At 32.0% G+C, this 26,624-nt stretch overlaps 2 protein-coding genes across 5 annotated transcripts; one reads left to right on the top strand and one right to left on the bottom strand.

Moving 5' to 3' along the window:
* Positions 1-6,258: 6,258 nt before the first annotated feature.
* LOC128175961 (ectonucleoside triphosphate diphosphohydrolase 5-like) lies at positions 6,259-17,905 on the bottom strand. Of its 2 annotated transcripts, XM_052841899.1 has the most exons (15): positions 17,782-17,905; positions 16,979-17,349; positions 16,770-16,849; positions 14,933-15,076; positions 14,568-14,637; positions 14,227-14,262; positions 13,331-13,416; positions 12,792-12,871; positions 12,559-12,620; positions 12,365-12,458; positions 12,094-12,126; positions 8,914-9,065; positions 8,614-8,667; positions 8,405-8,511; positions 6,259-7,320 (listed from the first exon to the last, which is right to left on the bottom strand). In XM_052841899.1, the coding sequence occupies exons 2-15, from the start codon at positions 17,331-17,333 to the stop codon at positions 7,234-7,236; spliced, it is 1,440 nt and encodes a 479-aa protein (XP_052697859.1). In that variant the 5' UTR covers positions 17,334-17,349; positions 17,782-17,905; the 3' UTR covers positions 6,259-7,233. The 2 variants fall into 2 exon arrangements, with proteins under 2 accessions (XP_052697859.1, XP_052697860.1); XM_052841900.1 differs by lacking the exon at positions 12,094-12,126.
* Positions 17,906-18,036: 131 nt separating this feature from the next.
* Positions 18,037-26,151, top strand: LOC128175960 (basal body-orientation factor 1-like). 3 transcript variants are annotated; one of them, XM_052841896.1, is made up of 12 exons: positions 18,037-18,193; positions 19,186-19,302; positions 19,744-19,867; positions 20,189-20,398; positions 20,922-21,002; positions 21,122-21,192; positions 22,098-22,311; positions 22,775-23,046; positions 23,882-24,034; positions 24,657-24,668; positions 25,036-25,215; positions 25,593-26,151. In XM_052841896.1, exons 1-12 carry the CDS (start codon positions 18,150-18,152, stop codon positions 25,717-25,719), a joined length of 1,605 nt encoding a protein of 534 aa, XP_052697856.1. In that variant the 5' UTR covers positions 18,037-18,149; the 3' UTR covers positions 25,720-26,151. The 3 variants fall into 3 exon arrangements, with proteins under 3 accessions (XP_052697856.1, XP_052697857.1, XP_052697858.1); XM_052841897.1 differs by lacking the exon at positions 24,657-24,668; XM_052841898.1 differs by lacking the exons at positions 23,882-24,034; positions 24,657-24,668.
* Positions 26,152-26,624: the final 473 nt, after the last annotated feature.

Here is a 26,624-nt window from a genome sequence, read left to right as displayed (position 1 = left end):
TTCATGCATTATTTATGAAACTGGTGGATATCTTATTCCAAGAGAAAAACGCCTGTGTAACTTTTGCAAATTGTTTGTTGAAGATGAGAAACAATTTGTATTGTATTGTTCAGAATATGACCAATATGTAGATTGAATTAGAATGATATGTTTTATGTGAACACGTACACAAATGTCAATCTCATTAAGGAACTTGTCATTCCTAAAAACATTATAGCTGCTAAAAGGATATGTTGTTTTCTAACAAACAAAAAAACGCTAGAAAGGAAATTAAAGGCAACAATGAACACTTATACAATTTGATGAATACCAATGATAATCTCTGCACAAGCTTAGTTTTGTTCACTCCATGTTTTGTCCATTGTAGATTTATTAGTTAATTAGTTTATGTTTAACTTTTGCATGCCTATATGTTTAATGTTTTGGTTTAATGTAACTCATATTCATGACTGTATGCTGACATGGTATAATTGTCAAAAAAATGAATTGAATATTCATTAACACATACATTTCATCGAACAAATCACATATAATACGGTCACAGACAAGAGGAATATGTGAAAAATATAAAAGGCGTTGACTTAGAAGGTAAATACTAGATGAACGATTACATAACACCAAAACTAAATTAAGTCATGCCTATGGTGTTCCGATGGGGCCACTTCGACCTTCGCACTTTCGCCTTTAGGTCGAAGATGCGAGAGTGCGAAGTTGCATCTTCGCACTTTCGCTCCTTCGCCGTCGCACCTTCGCACTTTCGCCTTCGCAACTGTTCATAAATATATGTACGTTTCTTCAATAAAACCACTTTAGTAATATCCATTTTTATGTACCTTCCATTCTAAACTACTACACAGTTGTAAATTGTTATACTTGGTAAGAACCTCGTAAGTTGTTAGAACTTGTGTTCGAACCCTTTGTATATGTTGCTAATTTATTTTCGAACAATTTGAACGTAGAACGCATGAATACGTACCTACCTTTTAAAATATACGTGCATGATTAAACTTCCTTTAACTGTTATATATTGGTATGCGAGAAAGGTTGTCTTGACATGTAATTATGTTGACATGCAGTTCATATTTTGTTTTCCTTGACATGAAACTTATGTATATATTCCATTAATGCATTATAATTTATTTCAAGAACGAGGATGCTGAATTTTTTTGCATGGCAACATAAAAAGGTCTTGAGAGATTTATCAGCGTCGCTACATCAAAAATAATATTGACATGCTATAAGAACAAAATTGTTCAGTTTTTCTTTCTGCAAATATCTTATAAATTGTTATCAGTATTGTTTACAGATCCTTCAGTCAGGTTTGTACAGATTTCGCAAATAGTTTCATTTTTACACGACTATAATGTCATTTACTCTAGTTTACTATATGGAGCGAAGAGTACTCGTATAGTATGGCCTATCTAATCATCCAAGTCTGATTCCAACTTTTCCTTACAGCTAAGGAATATACTATATCCAAGGACAGTATGTACAAGTGCTTGCCGTCATTCACCTGTTCGTGTCCGATATCTAGCTCATATTTAGCTCAGTCGCATGTTATTTTAATGACGCATATATATATATATATATATATATATATATATATATATATATATATATATATATATATATATATATATATATATATATATATATAAATGGTCCAATGTATACAGTTCAGTATAAGATGGACTGAGGAAACGTGATATGGAAGACAACTTCGAAATCATTCGAAAATTGAAAAAGACGTGTTTAAGAAATAAATAGGTGATATTAATATTTTTAAAGAGTTTTAGAATTCTCAGACTTTATGTATCAACTTATATTCTCCTTCAAAATGAAATTATATCATAAAAATAAGTTTAAGCAATTATCATACACCATCCTCATATCATATCAAGAAGACACCGTGCATAATCGGGTAATTTCAAGTTCAACCCCATTAAATTGTTTTAGCTCACCTGAGCAAGAGGTTCATTCTATCGACAGGAGTGGCGGAACTTATTTCATATGGGGCGATGAATTTCGTCGATAAGGGGATGGAGGGTTGAAAAAAAAGTTTCATTTTTCATAAATATAGCGCGAGCCTTGTTTACATAGCGAAGACTTTTTAGCACTGTACATCATATGTATACATGTACTTAACATTTCTACGTGTTCACCCTGATTAAAAGAAAAATAGGAAAATGGGCAGAATGATCACTGAGGAAATAGCCAGAGCCGTTGTTGTTTGGATTGTTCTTATAAAAGACAGGTTGTACTCACTTTAAAATCTGCTGTTCATTTCGTTCTCGATAATTTTTTTAAATATTTAGCAATCCGAATAAAACGTAACTTTTGGCTTCTATAAGTGTATCGTCATTTCCATCACCAACCAAAATAATCCAAAAGCACTGGGCGAAAAGTGGAAGTGTTCGTGATATCCAGCAAGTTCAAGGTCTCGGGTCGCAACCAGCGGTCAAGATCACTACATCGTTCCTCAAAACCACTTGAAAAGTTAAGTGGAAATCAGTCATCCCAACAGCAAGACAAAACTGTGTTGATTTTATACAGTTAAAACATTTCATTGGATGAACACCGAGACCTTTTGTTCAGCTTAATAATCTTAACTTGACAACTGACATTTCCAACTGACTATTAAAAATACCTTAATTCAGGGATGGGGATGGTAGACGTTTTTATACCTGTATTTTAATCACTAAGTATTCATATATATGTGAGGACAATTCATTTACATGTAGTTTTGTAGTAAATACTAGACTGTACTTGTTTGAGTCACTTGTACAGAATTCTAATTTCAACCCTTCACAATTAGGTAAATAGCATCTCTCTAACACCAGCGGTTACAGTCAAACTTATATAACTGAATTGTCCAAACTGTTTCAAGTATTTTACATTCATGGTATATATAGAATCCAAAACTGTCAATCTGGTTTAACTCCCTATACATTTCAAATATAGCCTCCTATGTTTTCATTATAATCAAATCAGATGTACAGTACTTTCACCGGTTTTGAATTTTCAAATTTTACTATATTTGACCAAAAAAATATCCTTCAACATTTTTTAGACAGGTAAAAATTTTAAAAGCCCCAGAGGGAATTGCACTCATGGCTTAATGACTCGTAGTTTACGCTTTAACCCACTGCGCTTTGCTTTTACATTATTGGTATAGAAAAAAAATTAAAATTATACTTGATTTTATTATTTCAATAGGAAGTACCGTATGTCACATTATGGAGGTGTTCCATACCAACTTAAGCCAATTTCACAATCAATTGTACATGTATCCATTTATTCAGTACCAATAATTTTAGAATCTCTTTTCCCTTCACAAGTACATTGATACTTTGTGTCAAGTTTGGTTAAATTTGGCTCATTGGTTCCAGAGAAAGAGTTAAAATTTTGATATAAATTGACCAAAAACCTTTTTATAAGTATTCTTTGTATCAAGTTTGGGTGGTAGAAATTAGCCCATAATACCAGAAAAAAAGTTGAAAATCCTTAAAAATGCAGACTTTAGCCCTCAGCTCAGGTGACCTAACTATACACTCAAAACAAAAAGAAGGAATATAATTTATTTAATATTTCATGTAATTCTCTCCAAGGTGAAGACAGTTTTTATTGTAAAAGAAGTTCCATACATAATTCCAATAAAATAGCTCATGTTAACAAAATATTGAGGAAATAAAATAAACATATAAAGTAAGCAAGTTCCAATTTTAATTACAATCAAAACTTCTGTCTGTCAAGCAGCCAAACAAACCAATGAGTTTCACCTCTTTATATTAAAAACAAGAGGTTAATGGGCCACATCGCTCACCTGAGCAATACTATGTCTGATTAAATCAGCTTTATGAAGTCATATCCAAAATATACCGACAATGGGTAAAATGGAATTTTAGAAGGTGAGCTAAAAACTGGTTATTTTCATTTAATGTCAAGATCGTAAACCATATTACAGAGTATCCTCACAATGTCAGGAGTCCTGTGTCCTGTTCTGGCTTTGTAACACTTACAGGGCCCCTAATGTTGAGAAGATTCCCCGTGTCAACCGCTATTTCAAATTTTGTGGAAGGCAAGAGACTGATCCATGCATTTGTAAAAAATGTTCACACCAGGATATGTTATTATCAATACAAATTAGTTTTGTTTTGCCCCTAAGCCTTGCTCAGTAGACCTGGTGAAATAGGATTTGTTTCAAATAATTTAGAAAAATCCATTAAAGAAGAGAAATGAAAATAAAGCATTGCCTAATGTTCTGAACACAATTAAAATTTTGTATTCTTTTGCTAGTGTACTCCTGAGTAAATTTCAATAAATATTTGTTGCAATAAACAACAAATCAACATTTAGTCTTTTCAAAAATTGTGGTACATTATCATATACTGTGTGTGAATGTTACACTTTGTGTCAGTATGTATACATAAAGCTAGTAAGCACATGATTAATACTGTAAATACAAATTCTATAAATAGAACTTAAGGGACTCTTTTCAAGGACAGGTCAATATATAATGTAAATTTTTCTATAGTCATTTATTCATGATAATTGATTGGTGGTTATATTGGAATATTTGAACAATTATTGCCAGTTGTGTAAATTCAATTATTGATCATCACTTTTGCTCAACAAAAATGTCACAGGAATACTGTTGGGTCCTTTTACAGTATTTCATGGTCAATAGTCATTGGTGATAAAAAATTACTGGTTATCAGGGATGTACTTTTGTTTGCACATGTCTTTGCAAGAAAAATAACTAAAGCATACACACAAATGCTAGTAAATGTACCAAGTCCATATGGATGTAAATTTATAGTACAATAATGGCTCAAAAATTTTTTCATACATAGAAACACAACTCTTAATGAAGAATACAGTGTACATCATTCAAACATTGTGGATTAATTGTTTCTCCAACTTTCCCTCTTTAAAACTTCAAAACACTGTTCACAATAAGTTAAATGAAACATAAGTTAAGGTATCTCACTCCTCATGTTTTGATTTCATTGCGCAGATGATCATTATATTTAAAATGAATATGATTTTATTTATTTAATCATCACAGATAGATTATTATTTCATAATTACACATCATTCATAAAGAAAATCCATTTGAATTCAAGAGACAAACAAGTTTTTTGGGGGAACTATTTTTTCGTGCGGAAGGTTTTTAGACGAAAATGACAGAAACAAGCAATTTTATGAATTTTCAATATACTTTTCTTTTTATTATACTTTAATCATTATTCACATTTTTAACATTTGATAGGTTTGTAACATATTTTATAGGTTCTGTGTGACATGTACAAAATCAAATTTTGAGAATGTGATAGCCGTTTAGCATAAAATCATGCATATATATAGAACATGTCTGAATTTTTTAAAGCCAAATTTTGCGAGAATTTTACCTTTGAAGCCCTATATCTAAAATTTGACATCACTGACCCCCATGTTATATTATGTCAAAATGATACTGAATACATATTTAGGCAAACTGGATTAATCTTATAAAATTCTTGATATTCAAAAAGTTATTATTTAAAATCCAATTGTAACTATTAAATAAAGAAATTGTCTATTTTAAGTGCAAAAAGGTCACACAAAAATTTATACAGCTTTTTTTTTTCGTAATCCCTCTATTCAGTGTGACCATTGTGCATAATTAAAAACAATATTTGAAGAAATAAGTTTGCTTAATCAAAAATACTGACAACAAATCCTAAATAGGATGAAATTGCATTTTAGGTGCAAAAAGGTCAAATTAAATGGGCCATAACTCAGAGGGATGGATACTGATCCCCCATTATCTTTGTATTTTTTAATTTTGTTTTGTCTACAGATTTCAATGATATACTTCTCAAGAAAATCTTGATACAACAACATTGAGGAGTGGGATACCTTAAATGAAACATACTAGTAGTTCTGTAGACTGTTGTGAGTGATACAAATATGTACAGCATGAATATAATCACCAGACTTACACAAAAAAGTATACCCTGTTCTATTTCCTTAACTGATTCAGTTTGCCTTTATCTTGTATCAGTAAACAACAAAACACAAGTTATCCCTCTGTCATCCCATAAGCATTCACTAATTAGAAATAGGCATTTACTAACTAGAACATGTTCCAGTTCTATTACAGAGAAAAATATATAAAAGTGCTATGTGGTAATATGTACAAACATTGAAAAAATAATAAAGACTTACCTTGTTAATCTAAAAATATTCTTCTGATTTTATTTTTTTTTGTAGATATATATATATAAAGAATTCCCAGAGAGTAAAGAAGAGAAAATGACACAGTGATGTCAGATAACCAATTTTTTTTCTTTCAAAAGTTGTATTGTTAACAGTTAAAATAAAAGTGGCTATTTAGAATTTTGCAAAGGCTGGTCTCTTTAATCATTACAAAAAAAAATAATATTTTGAAACCAATCACAGACTTTATCAGTCATATATGCATGATGCAGTTTCATTAATTCTCTGTAAAAACAACAAATATACTGCACATGTACATTAAGTACATAATGTAAAACACTTATAACAATTAACCCACACATTCAATACAGTTTAGGAAATGAGACTGTGGAAAACATACAAAAGGTGCAAAAATCTTGGTATTTCGAAATTATTAACACGCACTTCAAAATAATCTCTGGGCAAGTTATTAATCACAATAACACAGTCATATAGTATAATGCAGTAATTCAGCTAGGCTGAATATTGAATCACCTTCCTGGCAAGGAATCATACTGATAACTGTAAATTCCTTATTTAACGCGAGTACTTAATTCAGCGATTACGCCGTTTTGTATCAAATTGCGAGAAAAAAAATCTTGATCACTATTTGTTTGGTTAATTTCCTATACTTCAAAACTGTCTGAAAAATTAAAGCGAGACTTTAAAATTTGCGATGGTTACTTCTCACGATTTTATGTGGAAATTAATTCCTCGTGTTTAATTAGGAATCTACAGTATAAGTCAGTCATGTCATTACACACATGTAAATGTACATGTAAATATTTTGTGTATATATACATGTACTGGTGCTTGTGTGCTAGATGAACATGTGCTTAACTGTTTACTGGACAGGTGCAATTGAAACAGTAATGACCAAATCATAAATGCATACACTTCCATTGAAATAACCCGCACATTTACATCAAAATGAGATCCCATCAAATCTATACAATGTCATAATCAATAACATAATCTGTGGGTGTTCATGTATTATCGAGCCAAGCCCATGGAAGACAACAAATGAAATGCAGATCCTAAAGCCCAGCTTATTTCTGTCTGCTTGACTCTTTTTATTACCTGAAACGGAAACATATTGATGTTTATAATATTAACATATTTTGTTTTTTCCCTGGCCATTCAAATAAGTTAACATTATGTGTTTATTTGCAGTAACGATGTATAACAATGATTGAAACTGCAACCCAAAATAGTTTATCCTGTAGAGACCTGTAGTTTAAAAAAACAAATCTATGGTACTATATAAATAGTGCCTGTTTGGGAGGGTAACAGTTGAAATTGACACCCCGAGAAAACCATTGTCAACCGACGCGAAGCGGAGGTTGACAATGGTTTTCGAGGGGTGTCAATTTCAACTGTTATCCTCCCAAACAGGCACTATTTATTTTGTTATACTGAATGTCTTTTTTAAAAATTTTAAGAAAATTTTACTGCTTTTATATAGGAATAACGTGAATTCTACAGCGAACCGTACGCGCATAATTTTCGCGCATGTAACATTTTTTAATGTTACCCGTTGCCAAGTGCGTTGCTAACGCTGAGGGTAATAGTAAATATTATTAACTGCGTCTTAACCAATCAGATTTCAGTATTTAACATGAAAGTATAACAATATAAAATGTCTCACTAACATTTTAAAAAGAAAAGGCACTAAAATTGATCACTGTCAAGTTACAACGAGTGAGAATCACTAGCAAAGGGTATAACATCATACATTGATCTTTAACCTTTTGACCTGAACTTTAACTCACTATGACCTTAGAGATATCAATGACAATGTACATCTCTTTACAGACACAAGCTACATTATCTTATCAATTCTATGCTCTTTATCTGATTTCATTACATATTCAAACTGTTTGTTTAATATTTACAATATGTACAGTTGGTATCATGTATGAAAAAATTGATTTCTTTACAAACATGAATACCAGTATATATTGTTCAAACTGATTTTCAATCCAGATTTCTGACTTGACATTTAAACCCATTGTCATCTATTTTTGAAGTTCCATAGACCATTAAAAGGAATTCATCAAGATATTTCATTTTCCTTTCATTAATTCATCCTGAGATTAAATATTTATCAGTTGAATTATTTCGTAATAACATGGCTCTTATAACTTCCGTAAAGCCAACTTACCTCCATTCCTTTATTGGATCGTATGTGGTAACCATCATGAAGTAAAGCATAAATATAAGTGAGGTCCATCCCTAAGTATGGGTGATCAAGTAAAGGATTGGAAAAATCTGTAGACAGAATTTGAAAAAAAAATCAGTATTTCAATTTCAATTACCTAGTGCTGGTAAATGGTAAGACGCTAAACATAAAAGTATATCCTGGATACATACAATGTCTAGCTGCCCTTTTGAAGTCTTTTACTGTCATCTGGCCTCCACTTCTCCCTGTGTGAAAAAAGAATAAAATTGGCATAGCACATTGTCATGTTGTAGACTTTTCTGAAAAGCAAAACTCTACGTTTCATTACATGGAACTAAACTAGTCAGTACATGTACATGTACTAAGAATGGGGCTGGGGTGGGGTTAGGCTGGTCGTTGAAGAAGAGAGGCAATGTACTATATCTTGTTCATTTCACAAAGCATGAAAAAACTTCACTGAATTTACTACTGCATCTTTTATTGACACGTACCTATGATTCCAGCATCTTTTGCTCTATCGAAAAAATAGGAGAAGATATATATATCAGCATTGCTGAGTTCCTTTATATCCACCATGTATTTATCCACAAAATTAACAGCATCCTTTAAACAGGCAGAGAAAGAGCTTCCATTGGTCAGCGAACTGTAATGACATGGGAAAAATTATTGAAGTTATTCTATGTTGTTTTGAAAGGTTTTTTCATTAGCTTACACTTACGGTAATTCTTATTTTACATGTGGAGCAAATAAAAAAAAAATAGAAAACAGAAAACATAGCTGTTAATTGCAGTTAAGACTTTTTAAAGATCAGAGCATTTCTAGCATAATATAACATAAGTTTAAAGAAGAAAATACCAAAACCCCAAGCATGTCAGTATTGTTTTAATTGCTGAAATGTTACTTCCTCCAATCACAGTGTTACACCTTCAGAAATGAAAGAGCATAAGAATTCAATCAGTCTGTTGGAGTTCATTCATAGCTAGGTCATTAACTGTGGTTTGAACATTAGCATCGCCATACTGAATAAGAATTACAACTCACCCCACTTTATTACCAACTTACAGTTACCCTAATGTCAAATTGATCATGTTACAACCAACTTACGGTTACCCTAATGTCAAATTGATCATGTTACAAACAAAGTTTAACATAACCCAGTAATCATAACTTTTTAGCTCATTGCTATTCATTTAATAATTAATCAATAAAATATTTACACACCTTCCTAAAAATTACATTATTAAAGATATAACCAGCTGTCTCTTTTGGGACAGGAGGGTGGTTTATTCTAGAGTACATATAAAATGAAATGTTTTTTAACCCTTTAATTGAACTTGATTAACTTGCAGTACATGCACAAGTTCTCTTAGAAGTAGAAAAAAATCATGAACTGTACAAACTTGGATATCTTGTACAAAATTACATGCAGAGTCTGAAATGTGTAGTTGCCCTTTTCACAAAACAAATTACTTGTACCATTATCGCAAATCTTACGTGAAAGTATTCGCTACGACCGATGTAGCATTGCGTTGAGTGATGACACTTTCTAATCGGTGTGTATTTCAATTGTGATTTGAAATAAAGATTCTGATTGGTGCATTTATATAGACCCGCCCATTTATCAAATGCATGTTGAGAACATGATGCTAACACGTGGAAAGATATGTCGGAGAAAGAAAACATCTCATAAAGTTGTACTAGCAAGTTAAAAATTTACGTACAGAGTTATTTAATAACAAACGGGGAGATGTTCACGTACATGTGTAAAATATTAATGAAAAGAAAAAGAAAAAGTTCCCTAAAAGCAGGGATCGGCACATATAGATTATCAGTCACAGAATAAGATTGTACTTCGCTTATCGAATAATGTCATTCAGTTCATTGTGAAAAAAAAATCGCCAGAAACTGTTTAGTGAACAAATAAATTTTACGTTACCGTTAATAATGTACCATATACTGTATATATTGAAAATCGCATGAGTTTAACTGTTTTTCCTCATAAAAAACTTGTTGCAAAATGTAGATCCACGGGAAAATTCGGGTTGACACGCCGTGAAATCCATTAGACGTTTTACAGCATATGTCTTCACTGTTTTATTTACAATAAATATGTATTGAAATCTTTGAAACATCGTCAACAGCTCCGCAAAATGAAGAAGTGTGGTTTGTTTATATTCATTGAAAACTGTAAAATGGCGACTCGATCTGCACGTGAATTATACAATCCGAGGTCGATTAGCATGTCAGTCATGAGTGTCAACATCAGAAGTAAATATTGTGTGATTAATATCGAAGAACATATAATAAAATGAATGTTTATACAGACTAAGTGAGTTACAAAATAACGTTGATCACAGATCAGTCCAAAATTGAGCACGTTTACATGCCGTAAAATTCGATTTTTTGGTATGCACACTTGTAGTTTTAAGTGTGTCATATTAATCAGTTAAAGTTCAACAAAATGCAATATAGGCTATGTAATATTTATTGTCAGTATCTGTTGTGAATTCTTTGGAATAAGCTACAACAAAATAAATATAGCCTCATCTTAAATTGATGCGTTTAACAGCTAAAAGGATTTGAATTTTTCGATGAAGTATGTATTATATTTAAAAATGAATTGGGGATTGAACCGATTATTGTGAGAACTCTTAGTCAATTATTGCAGAAACGACACAAATACCACGTCGGCAGGTAAGGGTGGGCGGGTACTAAAACGGCCAATGAAAATGCTTGTTTATATAACTGGAACTCGCAATCCCGATAGTGTCGTCACTCAACGCATCAGTTTATCACTCGCAGCGAATACACCCGTGTAAGATTTGCGATAATATTCACTGCAATAGAAGACTTTTAAAACTTTTTTTTCCTTTTCACAGTTTTTTACAAGATTGTAAAGTGTAAAATCATAACCACTGTTTCTCTCTCATATTAAGTAACACTGTAAATAATTTAAAATACTATAAAATAGTAAAATTAATGCATGCATGCTTAATTAATGTTGTCTAGTTCAGAAAAATAGCATTTTACATTTAATACTTTGCAGACATTATGGAAATCCTTCTGTGTCACATTGCTTACTCCAATGCTTGTAGTCAAACAGTAGGGTTTCTGTTTAGCATCCTGGTCTTAAAAGTTACAATTTACTGATACATGTATTTTTACTATTTTACTTTTATAAGAATTATTAAAAAAAGGATATTGATATCCTTGCTAGGCTTGCTAAAGATGTGAATGTTTGGAATGAGATTCCATGCAAAATCTAACAGTTCTGTTGTTGTCAAATGGCTACAGAAAGCATCCCTTTCCTAATTTGAAACACATACATGTAGTGCATGCATCCAAAAAATAAGGAAAAAAAGGGAAAAAGGACCAGAAACTATTACGAACGTTTTCTAAACATGTATTGTAATGACTTATTAAATTCTTCCATAAATTGACTTATCATTACATGTGTATTATTAAAAATTATCTGTAATGTTCAAAATTAAAGTACCATAACTATAGAATGATTAAAACACAAAATAATATGCCAGTGCCAGTTATTTGGAATATAAAATCCATGTTCAGGTAAACTTGTGAATGGACTGTGAATGCAATGATCAATCACTCCATGACTTATAAATGGGGGTTGGGGTGGGGCGTGGAACAATACCTGAATAAAACCAAACCTGTAAATGCTGAATCTAAAATCTGTGGTGTTCCTGGGAAGAATAAGTGTTCCCATATTTGGATATGTACATTTACAACACTGAATGAGTATTCATATCGAATTTGTATAAGTACATGTACTCATAAATACATGTATTAATTTATCAAATTCATCTTGGACCATAAATTATTGCAGCATCTTCACCAAATAATTCCTTAATTTTAACGTATTCATCATATTCAATACAAAAGATAGAATGAAAAGAAATACCAGCATTTGGGACAACTTACCCAACTTGGTATTTATGTGATCCAAATCGGAATTTTCCAGAGAAATTGTTTGGCAAGCATGGACTGGTAAGAATGGTTGTGTTCAGTACATCAGCTGAAAAAAAAATATCTAGAAATATTTAGAAATCCTAGCATTCAGTATACTTTAATAGTGAATGGGCAAAAGAAAATTTAAAAATGTTGCATGAACATACCTGGATTTCTATTATCTGACAGTAGGGAAAACCTGGCTGACATTAATCCCTGGCCTAGGTAACTAAAATGAAAGAAAGTGTGGTAGTTTTTTATCATTTGATAAATAGTTTCATTATAATTTTCTCTACAGTACTTTTTTTTTTTAATTCATACAATGACATGTATTTATCAACAAAGTTCTTTAAAAATATGTACATACAGTACACTATAGCAGGGTGATATCATACTGTACCTATGTGTATATAATTTGTAGCTTCTGTTGAACAATGTGATTTTACTAGTGAAGTTTTTGGGCACAGCTTTCACAGTTTCCTGAAAATAAACAATTTGCATGTACATTAAAAAGATGTATTGGTGGTATTTTGATATTAACAGATTTGATCACAGATGACTGAACACTACTATGATAATTGAATGAATTTTCTCTCCTACTAATGTATCTGCCTAAAAACTACTGTGAAGCAACTTCTTTATATTCTTGACCCAAATCTTTTTGGCAAGAATCACTAAAATGCCTTCCTTGCCAAAAAAAATTCAATATTAATCCCTGATTATATATTTTTTTATATGTTAAAGTTAATCCACATAAACTTGGACATAAAAATTAGCCATAAGTTAATTTTTGGCCAACTAAGAATTAAAATCACAACAGATAAAAATTCAAATTAGTTTACAGTAATCTGGGCTATACAGTAAAATATTTTATTCAGAACTTTTGAGCTTTTAAAATGACCTGGTTAAAATGAAAGTAAAAATATCAGTAAAGCTTACCCTGTGTTGGGGGACAAATGTAATTTGTGTGGAGCCCCCTCCCAAATCTAGGGCAGCTACTGTCTTGTTGCCACTGGTGAGGGTACCTGAGTGAAAACAGACAATCATGTAATACAGATGTTACCAAAACTCAAATGATCCTTGACTGAGATGTCAGAGAAAATTACTTGTATCTTTGCAAATGAATCAAAATGATAAAACCAGCTTTAGCATGCCATGTTTTTTTTATACCAAAAGTCAAATTTTTCAAATATACCAGTAATCAGACAAATGTACATGTACAAAATAATTTAATGGCATAATGGAGGAAGAAATTCAATATTTTCTCAATCTAATGAATCTGCACAAGCAATCTATACAAGGCTGTGTCATAATTTTTTTCATCATTAATAAGTTGATATTGATGATATGTCACAACAATAAATGACAATCTATTTCGTTCAATAAAAATTTGTGGTTAGTACATTTTAGACGCATATCATAAAGAACCACCATATCAAAGCATGTTATAAGAATTATTTAGACAGTAAAAAAACTCACATTGCAACTGATAATATTTACATTTTCCAGTGTCTTTGCCTGCGATAACTCTACGTATCGATTTTGTACTATAAAACCCATAACGTCAATTGAAGCCCAATTGAGGCGCCAGCAGGGTCTGCTTATTTATATTTAAATATTTAATCGTATGATGGCTTAAAATTATATAAATATAAGTAATCATTCTTTGAATATTATGAGGTGATAATTTCGGTCAGGCGTGATCAAATCTATCATAAAGGATTTGATCACGCCCTGACCGAAATTATCACCTCATAATACCCAAAGAATGATTGCTTATTTAAATCATACTTCATCCAATGCAACTCTATAAAACCAAGTAGTTAATAACTTACCAAGTATATAATTGAGGGTTATCCAACTAAATATTCCTACAAAAAAAAGGTTTACAAAATAAACATAGCAGATCAAATGTACATCAATTTCCAATTTTGTCTTTAGAATCAAGTGTCTAAAGTATCTTTTTTCTCAATTCAAGTTAAGCAAGACACTGTATATGAATCTATGCATATTACCGGTAAGTATCAAAGATTAGATGGAAATGATATTTCCTTATTAACTTCCAATATAATTTACACAGTTAGTATCTAAAATATTAATAATTAGGAAAGACCAAAACCTTGTTCAAATACCATGATGAATACAATCTAAAAAGTATAGCCATGCACTTTTATACCTTCATCTATGCCATCCATGATACTGATGTCTCCCAATGGAAAGGGGTATTCTCTAAACATTTGAGTGACCTATAATTATCCGAAATAATGATTAAAACTATCTTAGGGGTATAAACATAAAGACTGTCTTTGATGACAAGAGCCCCACACTTAATCTACGAACCACAGAACTATCCATGTTTTGTGAATGTTCCTTGGTTATGAATAAATATATAAAGCCTCTTTGTCTTTCATCAGTGAATGCTAAGGCTGCGGATCTATGTAGTCTTAAGAGTGTTTGTCTACATTGCATATCAATTTCATTATTAAACATTTTTTCAACAATTCATAATCTTGTCTTTTGGTTTAGCATAATTGAAAATACCTCATTTAGAATGTTGTCAGCTACTCCTTCAGACAGAAGACGCAATCCAGCCGTGGCCTTCAGGGTTATGGGAGTTGACCTCTGCTTGGCTTTTGGAACAAAGGCAAGGGCCTCAATCACCATTGGCCTGAGAGACTCAGCCCCCTATGCAAAGAGCAAATCTGTTATATTAGCATAACACAATAATAACACACTGAGGCTTTTAAGTTGCACCCAATATGCAGCCAAAGAGCAAATCTGTTACAAGAGCATGATTCAATAATAAATTGATGTATATTAATTACATTAACAAAGACAAAACACTTATCCACAATTGATGCAGTGAAGTATATTAAATAAGGATGATCAGAACACAATGATTTATTTAGGGCTATTTTGGTAGGAGGAGGGGAAGTTTATCACCCCTCATTTTAGAACATGCCCTACTATATCCTTTAAAAAACCCTGATTTAGATGATTCTTTAAATGTTGTAAGAGATCTTGTGACATTGTAGGAAAACATAAACTTCCTGAATTTTTATGTCACTTTGTAGGATGAAAACAAAAATCAAAGATAAAATGCCTGCTAACAACATGTACAAAATCCTGTTCTAAAAATCTATAAAACCGAAGTGGACTATTTGAAAGAAGTTTCTGTAATAGTATTTCCTAATACATAGAGTACATACCTGTTAATCTTTCAAAGCTGCTATGTGGGAGAATCTCCCCCTTACCAACTTGGCTAAGGGGGAGATTTTGCGTAAACGACGTTTTTTCACGTGAAATGCAAATATATCTTAAAAATACTGTTAGATACCTTATTTTACCATTGTAATTAATGCATTTGCAATCATTTTATTATTTCTATGACTACCAGTGTGCAATTACAAATTGTGTTGCTGTACATGTTCAGAAAACTATTATTTTGTTTGCATGGTACAATACAAGAAGTCAATAATGTCACTTTTTATATTAAGTTTTTCTATTGTTCAGTATTGAACCATCACTACATGCTGACATATAGGGTAAACACAGAAAATTTATTTTGCCTATTTTGAATTTGCAGTGAGACCCAGTTAAGAAAATACCAGAAAATAATATTCATTAAAATTATTTTTTGCCTTATCTATAGGATAGATTTTTAATTCACAAAACAATTTTAACATGTATTTCTCCAGTATCATTTAAAAATGATCTCTGTTGTAATGTCTATAGCATCCCTGTAATTCATAGTACCGGTACTATTAACTTTAAAAACTCTTGTGAAATGCTTTTACACTCACTTTATTGGTAGCTTGTATAAACACTCAGTGTTCCAAACTCACTTTGATTTTTACCGACCGTGCTGGCCAGACAGAATTAGTCACGACTCACTGCACGTGGCTTGGGTGCTTTACCTGTGCACCTGTTAAGTGACACCACTGGCTGTTATTGTTTTCTTTGGTGTTACAGAGTAAAATCAAGATGTTTTAAGCTTTCATTTATTTTTTTATAAGGCCTATAGATGCATAACTAAATACGTAACTGATTTAAATCAAAACCGGAAGTAATCGTAAAAAGTAAACTGGGCTTTAACATGTCATACTATGATCACGGTAGACAGTACTTGGATAGATTTTGATATATTCAAGCTACACAGCAGCTTTTCGAGTTCAAAATCAGAGAAAAACCCTCAGTGGATGTTGAAATTTGCATGTATAGATTCAGAATTGGGGGGGGTATGGGGAAGACAAATACGATTGCGGTCTCCCGCGCGGGAGATAGGTTGGATGCGGGAGATCTTAAATTTTTAGGCCGTTTTGCGGGAGTCTCCCGCGCAATGCAGGAGGGTTAACAGGTATGAGAGTATAAAAATTACCATCCTTGGGTCACTAGCATAAGCTGACAGTCCTGGTTTAGTTGTCTTGAAGAGCTCCTTATCCAGTCTCAAAAGTCCATCTAACAAAATCAAATGTAACACTTTAAATGTGACTCTACCTTCAAACACATATGAAAGGGTATACATTTGATAATCTGATGAAAGATAATAATGTTCTACATATACAATCTAGACTATATTTTACATACCTGGTAATATTCTAAACTTGAAGACATGAACCCTTGACCCTGTGCTCCCAGCATCAAACACTATTGCATACACATCCTTATCATTTTTACTGGGCAAACCAGGTGAACTTGTTATGCTTTGGGCAAATCCGTTACTTCCCCTCAGATTTTCATTGCGTACATTAAGTGTGGCTTCTCCATTAAATACATAAGGATTCTTTTTGTCCTTAAAGATGGACTTTGAGACAAATCTGTGCCTGAGGTCATCATAACCTGCGACTACGATGATCAACGCCACTGCAAACACCAGAATCAGGAACCCACCCACTCTTCCACGGAGTTGATACATGCTAAGGCGTGGAGTTGAGTTCAACATTTTCCTGCATCATGATCTGCAATATTCAAATAACCAGTTATATAGTTAATACATATACATTTGTGTTCACTCTATAATCAAGATAATTGTTCACAACCTTCATCAACTAACTGTTAATCAAAAGGGAAGGTAAATTGTTTCAAATAATGTACCTGAACCTATGTAAGTTTGAACAAAATTATTCATTGCACATGAAGAACAAAATGAAATCTTGGGAAATTCGTAAACACTTAACAGTGTGTTTGTAAACTGAATTATTTTGATTTTCAAAAGTAAAATAAATTATGTTTCAACACAGTAGTCGGCAATCTTATCAATAAATAATACCTCGAGTCAAAATAAGTAAAAACCCAGCCATGAGCTGGTTTCAAGTTATGCGGACAATTTAGCTAATATCAAATGATTAAACCCATTCGTGTTTTCATACGTCCAGCTGTAAATCAATTACCTATATCACATTGTCATTATTATGACTGCGCCCTGTCGATAGCAAATCAGACAAAACTGACCTAAGTGACCGACTGACGTGTGTGTTTACGAATTTTGCAAATAACCGGAAGTGATTAGTTTTGCTCTAATTTTGTGAAATGAATTTAGAAAATTAAAACAGTTATTACATTTAACCGCTTTAAAGAAAACAAACATAATTTAGACAAAAGTTTTAAATTTTACCTTCCTATTTGATCCTTTGCTTTTATTTTACGGAAATATCCGAGGTTACCATAACACCACAAAACAATATGGCCGCCGAACAGGGATAACTGAGGAAAATAAAAATACTTTCATATGGTTGAGGATTGATTAATTTGTAGCAAAATGCCAAAAAAGGGCAAGAAGGGAAAGGGAAAAGGAAAGAAGGGGTATGTAAAACATATATTATCGTCTAATGAGTATGTATTGGCTATTTGAAGAGTCGGTGGTTATTATAATCTTGATATAACACTGTTACACTTACTATTTATCTAGCTTCTTCTTCCTCTAAAGTTGGTCAAAGATGTATAAAAATCAAATGTCAACAAATGATTTACAATTTTTTGGGACAGTTATGCATGAAAATTGTGTATCTATGTGTTTACAGTTGCTTGTGTACACTTTAATGATGTAATTAAATGCATATCTTATGTACCTTCTATTCTTGCTCTTCTAGTGATGGGTAAGTTGTTCTTTCAATTTGATATCCAAGCGTCTGTGTGGTGTGATTATTTAATAAGAATATGGACACAGTATTTGATGTTTGATGCAAAAGAATCGATCGAATTGAACAAAATATATAAAATCAATGCCATTCTTAATTAATAGTAATTCAAATATGATAACAATGTGATTGCCAAGTTCTGATGGGTTTATATTTCATGTGCTATGGATTTCATTTGCAGTTAAGATGGTTTGCTTTGCATGGAAAATAGGGAATTTGAGATATTTAATTGCTCTCAAAGAATGATTGTAAAGTGATCTTAATTTAATTTAAACTTCACTCACTGCATCTCTATATTTTGATGTGGCTATCACCATCTGAAATTATGATTGCACTATAATGTTTATTTGAATAAATTAATCAGATAAGTTTTATTTATTGGCAAATTTAATTTTCCTATAAACAATTCATTCTAGTATTAAAAAATAACAAATTTTTGCATATTTTTTCATAGAATTCCAAACAAAAGTTATATTTTGTCAATACTGTTACTTTTGCTGAAAAGGCATTGTCAAGTTACCAATAATTAAGGTTTTACAAAGCTAGAATATAGACAAGAATTAAGCCTATTTTTTGTGGGATGATAAAAAGCCAAATATGAATAATGCAAAAAAATCTTAAACAGAAATGATTTTTTTTCAATACCTGCTTTTTCAGAAAAAAGGGAAAGAAGGGATCCAAGAAGAATGAGTCCATTGCCAAGATTGCAGCGGCCAACTCCAAAGTGTGGGAGACTCGCCTGGAAATTGCAGAAACTTCCAAACAGGAGTACAGGTAGATCTCATTTGATCATATGTCAACTCACAGGATTATACTATTATGTGCATTATTGAAAAAGATTTTGATGCTGAATGAGGAAAATGTTAGTACAGTGATCGTACATGTAGTTGGCAATATTGTTGCATTGACATTTAAGTGGCGCCTATTGCAAATGAACAAATAAATATAGAATTAAGGTTTTGTTTATATTACTCTTTTCTATAGTGTTGGAAAATTTCTTAAGAGTCATTTATAATCAATGAGCATTACATATTGAGTTAACCTTGAACTCTTTGTAAAATTTAGTTTGTTTGATAATATCGATATTATCATTATTGAACATACATGAAAGAAAAACTGAGAACAAAGAAAAAACAAGGGAAGAAATCCACAAAACAACTTTTTTTCAACTCAAAAGTTGAACATTTTTGCAATTGGTTGAATTGATTTTGACAGGGAGCATGCAAATCAGCTGGTGAAAGAGAATGACCAGCTCCAGGACATGATAAGAATCACGGAGAAAGACACCATAGAATGCTTTACTCTGTTACAGAAAAAAGATGAAGAGAAGAAAAACGAGGTAGCCATAGATGTCTTTGGTCACATGATTATAAATCTAAGAGTTCTATAAAAATTTAATAAATACAAAATAATTTCTAAATGGTGTAACTGATTTGAATAAAATTTGTTCCTTTAATTTATTCACTTTGGTATATCATGTTCATATTTGTGCTGCTTGCATGCTTATACTATTTTCAGTTACCCGGATATGTAAGATCTGATTTTAATATTTACGGCTGTTCTGTAATATTTGAAAAAAATACCAGGGGATTTATTTTAATTGGAAAGAATTAATAAAATGCGTGTAGTTTATTAACCAAATTAAAAATGTTTTTCACAGAATGAAAGACTGAAGCAGTCAATTCGAGAGCTGAAAAAAGAACACAGAAAAGAAAAGGAAAATATTGTAGAAGATTTCAGTACACAGATCAATGAGCTTGAAGAGAAAGTGTCGGAGAAAACGCGGGAGGTGGAGCTCATGCAGAGCGAGCTGAAAGTGGTGAAGGAGTTCCGACGGAAGAGGGGGCAGATGCAGAAGGAGCTGGATGATGTAAGTCTAATATGGAAGATGGCAATATATTTATTAAAAGAAAAGATCCCTATACTACTGTTTGTGAATACTGTGAATACCGTAAACTATAGCTTTCATTTGTGTGCAAATGAATTGTGTTAAGATTTTTAATGTGATGAATATTTCACGCTCACATAGATATAAGCTCTTTATTCACTTTTGTTTATCTGGTTATCTGATGGTACATTTATGAAAAATTGTCCACAAGCCATGTAGTTTAATATCACTAGTTAATGTACCAGGTATGGCAATAAAAAAGCCCAAACTCATCACATATTTCCATGCAAGTAATGTGATATTTATAAAGATATTTAAATGTTGAATTTTCACCATGCAAATCAATGTTAAGAATTGTAAAACTGATTAATGATTTTGATTAAAATACATTTGTATTGTGTGATAAAAATGTTATATATATTTATTTATTGTTTGATGCTTTATGAAATATCAAAATTAGATAAGATTGATTGTATGCGGTAATAAGAAATGAATTATTTTGTAGATAAAAGAATCCATGTATAATGCCAATCGAGACCACAAAGGAACACTGACACGCATGGAGCAGAAATTCTTTGAGGAAAAGGTAGATTGAATTTCATAGCATGTGAGCTAATTAGGGCAGTTCATTTTATACAGTCTAACATTTTAAGTCTTAAATAACACTCAAAACTCCATGCATAATGTTTGGGTGTTCTCTTCTAGATGAGGTTGCAACAGGAAGCAAATCAGAAGATAGCAGAACTAGCGGAGAGAGCCCACACAGAAGCAATATCGTATGTATATATATATATTCGCTGGTTCATGTACCAACAGTATCTAGAAATGTATATGCATGAATGTATAATGAAAATTTCAAAAAATCTTAGTCTTTGCACATGTATGGTATATGATTCATAATTTAGCAATTTAAATTGATTGCTATAAGAAAAATTTAAAACTTTAATAATATGGCTGGGTTTTTTTGAGATGATACATTTGAAATTAAAGTGGTAATCTATAGAAAAATCACAAAAATCAATACTTAAACCTACAGTTAAGGATGTGTTGTTTCTAATATTTTTCAATTCATGACCCAAATAATTAATTGTTATACCCCCCACAAACAAGTTTGGGGGAGGGGGGTATATAGGATTCACCTTGTCTGTCTCTCCATTTGTTAGCCCATCTGTCTGCAATCATGTCTCAGGTCCATATCTTTCTTTTGAAGAAACATTGAAAATTCTTAATTCTCACAAAGATTACTTATGACCTAAGGATGTGTCATGATTTTGTCCCAAGGTCATTTGGGCAAGTTTAAGGTCACTGGAAGGAAAAGTTCAAAATTCATGCCCAATTCATATCTTTCTTATAGAAAAATATTTGAAGTTCTTACTTCACATTAAGATTGCTTATGGCATGAGAATGTGTCCTGATTTTGTCATAGGGTCAGTTGGGCAAGTTCAAGGTCATTGTTTTAAAAAAAAACATAATTTTTGTCTAGCCCATATCTTGTAAGGGAAAATGATTAGAAGCTAACATTTGACACAAAGATTGCTTGTAACTGGTAAACATGTCCTGACTTTGAGCTTTAGTCATTTGTACAAGTTCAAATATGTCACTCTCAGACCTACCTCTAGTTTATTTTTAAGATTTATATATATAAGCAGAGTGTTGATTATTTTCTTTTTTATCTATTTAGAAATCTTGATGAGACAACAAAATCTGTATATAAAGAGAATGTGAGATTATCAGAGGCCTTGAGTTATCACATGAAGGAGGGGGAGGTGTTGAAGAAACTGAGGGACAAGCTTCAGGAGGAGAATGAACAGCTCCGGGGGGACAAGGAACTCAATGACATGATGGTGCAGGAGAAGATCGTCCAAGTCAAACAGCAGAAAGAACAGATCAGACAGGTGAAACATATAAATCAAGGGTTTCAGTGTGTCATTTGAAATGAGGATATTTTTTTTTTTTTAATGAATTGTATAGTCGTTTTAATGTTAATTCCAATATCAATTTGAAGAGTTTAATTGCCATTTAACATGTACTACAGCATGCAGTTCTTCTTTGGATATCAGACAAATATCATTAATTAAGAAATATTAGCTATATTGATATGGATGTTTGTTGCTAAAATAATATTGTTTATACATTACAGTATTAAAAATGTGATACCTGTATTTAAAGTATTTCAAATGTACTGCATACAATTATCATGCATATATAGAATCATCTTAACCTTTTATGATAAAATAATCGATCATTCTCCTTTCTTTGTTGATAATATTATCAAAAATTAAAAGTTGATATAAATGTCTACACTGGTATTATTTTTTTTAAATTATATACTAAAATTAAGGATTATTTTTTTTACAGTTGACAGAGAAAATCCAAACTTTAGAGAAGTCCTTAAGTCATATGTCTAGAGAGTTCAACACAGAGAAACGAACAATCATGCAACAGGCAAGAACTGAAAATGAGGCTGCAAAGATTGAACTGGCTAAACTCCAGAGAGTGATTGACCTCAAAACCAGAGAAATGAACAAGGTCAAACGACTGGCCAAAAATATTTTGGATCAAAGAACTGAACTGGAGCGATTTTTCTTGGAGTCCTTGGAACAGGTCCGGAATGAAATTAATGCCAACCAGTAAGTGTATTACACTTTACAGTATGCTACATGACGAAAAAATTCATGCTTAATGTACTTTATCAGTTATTATAAAAATCTTGTCAAAACTAAATATGATTAATACAAAATGGTGAAATGTTTATTAGTCTAGCTATTCTAGCTTGATGAAGGTAAATCTTGGTGTTCACAATTATATTTTTATTGAGCACATTAAGACTTCACAAAATGTGCAGTTTCCATGCACACAAGAAGTAGTTAGTATATTTTATTTAAAAAAAGTTATTATCATTTGTGTATATTAATTATTTACTATATGTAAAACTTTTCATCTGCATTCACAATTGATGTTGCATGAGCATTCAATCACAATGCTATCAGAATAGTACATGTATACTTTTTAATGTAACCAGTCATGAATAAGGACTGATCGAATTTTCTAAAGGAATCTAAATACCATTTCTTTCCATATTTTTGTAAATCATTCATCTTATCTTTCTAGTATATATGTACTTGTAATTGAAGACTTGTGGGTTTTTTTCCTTTGACTTTTGGACTGTATACACTGGATATTATTCATAAAGGATTGGTTGCAAACATGCATGAATTATGTCAAGCATATCTTATCATGACCCATGACCTTATACTCCCAATTGCGTATAAATTAGATATACCGGTAGTTCTCTTTATACCCCTACATTTGTATATGAAATATAAATGTACCATCTTTTTTTTTTTTAATTATTATTAAAACATGAAAAACATTGTTTTTCAAAAATATGAATATTAACACTTTTACATCAGTTTAAAAAAATTGGCAATCTGTACAGTAAAGGAAAATTCTGTGTAATTTCAGGGCCCAGTATCGTGTTGATGCCCAGGCAGCTTATCAGCAAAAAATGCTGAAAGCCTTTGCAGGGAAAGGGGATTTCCCAAAAATCCGCACATTTAACAAATCTGACATCAGCACTAACAGTGTATACAAGGATCTTGAGGCGGCCGAAAAAATGTACGTTATTTTTCCATCACCCAGATTTTATAATAATTCTGTATATCAGTGATTGTATCTAAAAGAAGCAATTTAGTACTAATTTGCTATGGGGAAAAAAGATATTGAAAATGATTTCAAAAGAATAACCAAAAAATTCTGAAAAGTAAAAGCATACCGGTATATGCCATATGAAGGGTATACCTTATAAATAGGTATTTCATTTTGCATGAAAAACTTTTTTTGACTATCTATATGCAGTAAATGTTTCCTCTAAAGATCCTTTACTGTTGTACGTTGTGATCATTTGTTTTGGTGTTGTACTGATTTGGGTCTGAATGGTATAAAGACTGGTGACATATTCTCCTGTGCTTTAATCCCTGCATGCTTGAGTTACTCCCCTTCGTAGCATGTTGGTGATATGTTTAAAAGTAAATGTCATTCAATTGATTCTCTTGTTCTCCCTGTCTCATTACTTCTTTAAATACCATCTGCTATTTTCCTGATGTTGTCAAGCTGTACAGATGTATTTACTCTAGTTACAAAATAAATGCAGAAAATAATATTGCACAATGTCATATAACAGTTTGTCCATTTGTCACTTATCCTCTCTTTACATTTTTGCTGCCCTGTTTTTGATTAGGAAACAGACCACGTAAGTTTCAATCATGATATACATGCAATTATCATATTTCAAGTTTGTCGCTGGATTTATTCCACTTTTGACTTTCTCCGTTTGGAACTTATATATATTGCCTTTGCATGTTCACAGCATGAATTTATTAAACTGCGCATGCATTCAGAAAACATGTTTACCAGTTTAGAATAAAAAATGTTTGTTCTTTTGTATGACAAGACCTGCATGCATGCCTAAAATAAAATACATAAAATACCGGGTAGTTCATGTTATATACCCTGGGTAATTATAATAAATATTATATTTTAATTCTTGATTATGAAAATCTAGCTTTTCATTTCTTATTGAAATCTTTTCACTTATGTGAATTTTCATTTTTTCACAGGTATGACATTTCTGGTAAGGTGGACATCAGTGATCTGACTTGGGAGCAGAAGGAGAGGGTCATCCGTTACTTGTTTGCCAGGATGAATGGTGGAGCCAAGGTCACCAAGATGAACTCTGGCCCACCACTGCCTGCCATTGAGAACAAAGTCCAGAGGCTCAGTATTACACATGAACCAAGGTATGTATATTTAACATCTCCACAACAAGCACAGACACTTAATTGTTTCAGAAACAAGATATAAGCATATGCCAACAAATCTAGATCCCCTCCCCAATAATTAAGCAAAATCTAGTTAAAACTGTCTCTTGAAAATATTAAATAAACAAATAATGGAGCTAGAATACCAATCCACTAACAAGTGGAATTATAAGGAAGGACTTGATTCTAGTGTATCCATGTTCTTATTGAACATAGCAAGCTCTACAGTGAACTAGAATATTTGACCACCTGTTGTTCAGATTCAAGTATCAAAACACATGTCTGTTCATCAAATTATTACTAAGTACCGCTGAGTATTCATGAACTAAATAACCTTATTACCCCTCTACTTTCAGCCCACCTGATGAACCAGACAACACATTCTTGACCCAGGCCAAAATGGATGCCCAAGAAAATTTGGCCGACACCTCCCTCCAAACTAAGTCCAGCACATGGGTAGCTGAGACCGCCCAAGTATCTTGAACAGTGCTTTACTGCTGAGATGATAAAATTAATTAATGAACTCCAAGCAATACATAGTATTATATACACAGTATGAGTGCCTATGTGTTGAAACTGCATGTTCACAGTACAGTGTACTTCCTTGAAGAAACTATTGAAAATTGTGATTCTTTCTATATAAAGAGCATTTAAGATATTTCCTGCAGCTTTTGAGTGAATGGATGGTGGTTCCCAATCTTTGTTATAAATGTGCTTGTAAACTAAGAGGCAAAAGTACATGGATTTTAATACTGGAACTTAATGTTATTGGATTCATATTTTATTTAAGTACCCAATTAAAATTGGTGAAATTCTCCCAATCAGTGTAAATCTATTTAGAAATCTATGTGTCTGTGATAAATACCACATGTACATTTATAATTTTGTTTGTAATAAAAATATTTTATATCTTCATCTTTTATTAATTAACTTGACATCATCTCAAAAGTTCCTGCATCAATAAATGCCATCAGGATGAGTAGCATAAAGAAATACTGCTTTGACCTTTACCTTTGAATTACCGGTAGTTCAAGATCACTGCAAACCCTGTAACCAAAGGCACAATGTGGGTGAAGTATAAGCTAAATTGAGCCAAGGGATGACAAACATACCTTCCAGAAAATGGATTTCAGATGGACAGACAGAGGGAGCACTCAGAGCAGAATTCCTTATGAATCATGGATATAGCTGTGTAGATTCACAAGTCCTCAAGACATTGCTAGAATCAAGTTTACAATAGAGGTAAAGAGGTATATTTATAGAGAATTATAATTCTGCATGCAAAGTAAATTGGAATATATATGTACCCGTATACAGAGAAAATCTTTTAAAAACTTCTCAAAAACCATAAGGCCAGAAATAAGCTTCAACTTGTGTAAAAGCACCCT

The sequence above is a fragment of the Crassostrea angulata genome, chromosome 3 (assembly GCF_025612915.1).
Source record: "Crassostrea angulata isolate pt1a10 chromosome 3, ASM2561291v2, whole genome shotgun sequence".
Classification (NCBI taxonomy): Eukaryota; Metazoa; Mollusca; class Bivalvia; order Ostreida; family Ostreidae; genus Magallana; species Magallana angulata.
The sequence above is the reverse complement of the archived record's forward strand: the minus strand, read 5'-3'. Positions and strand labels throughout refer to the sequence as shown.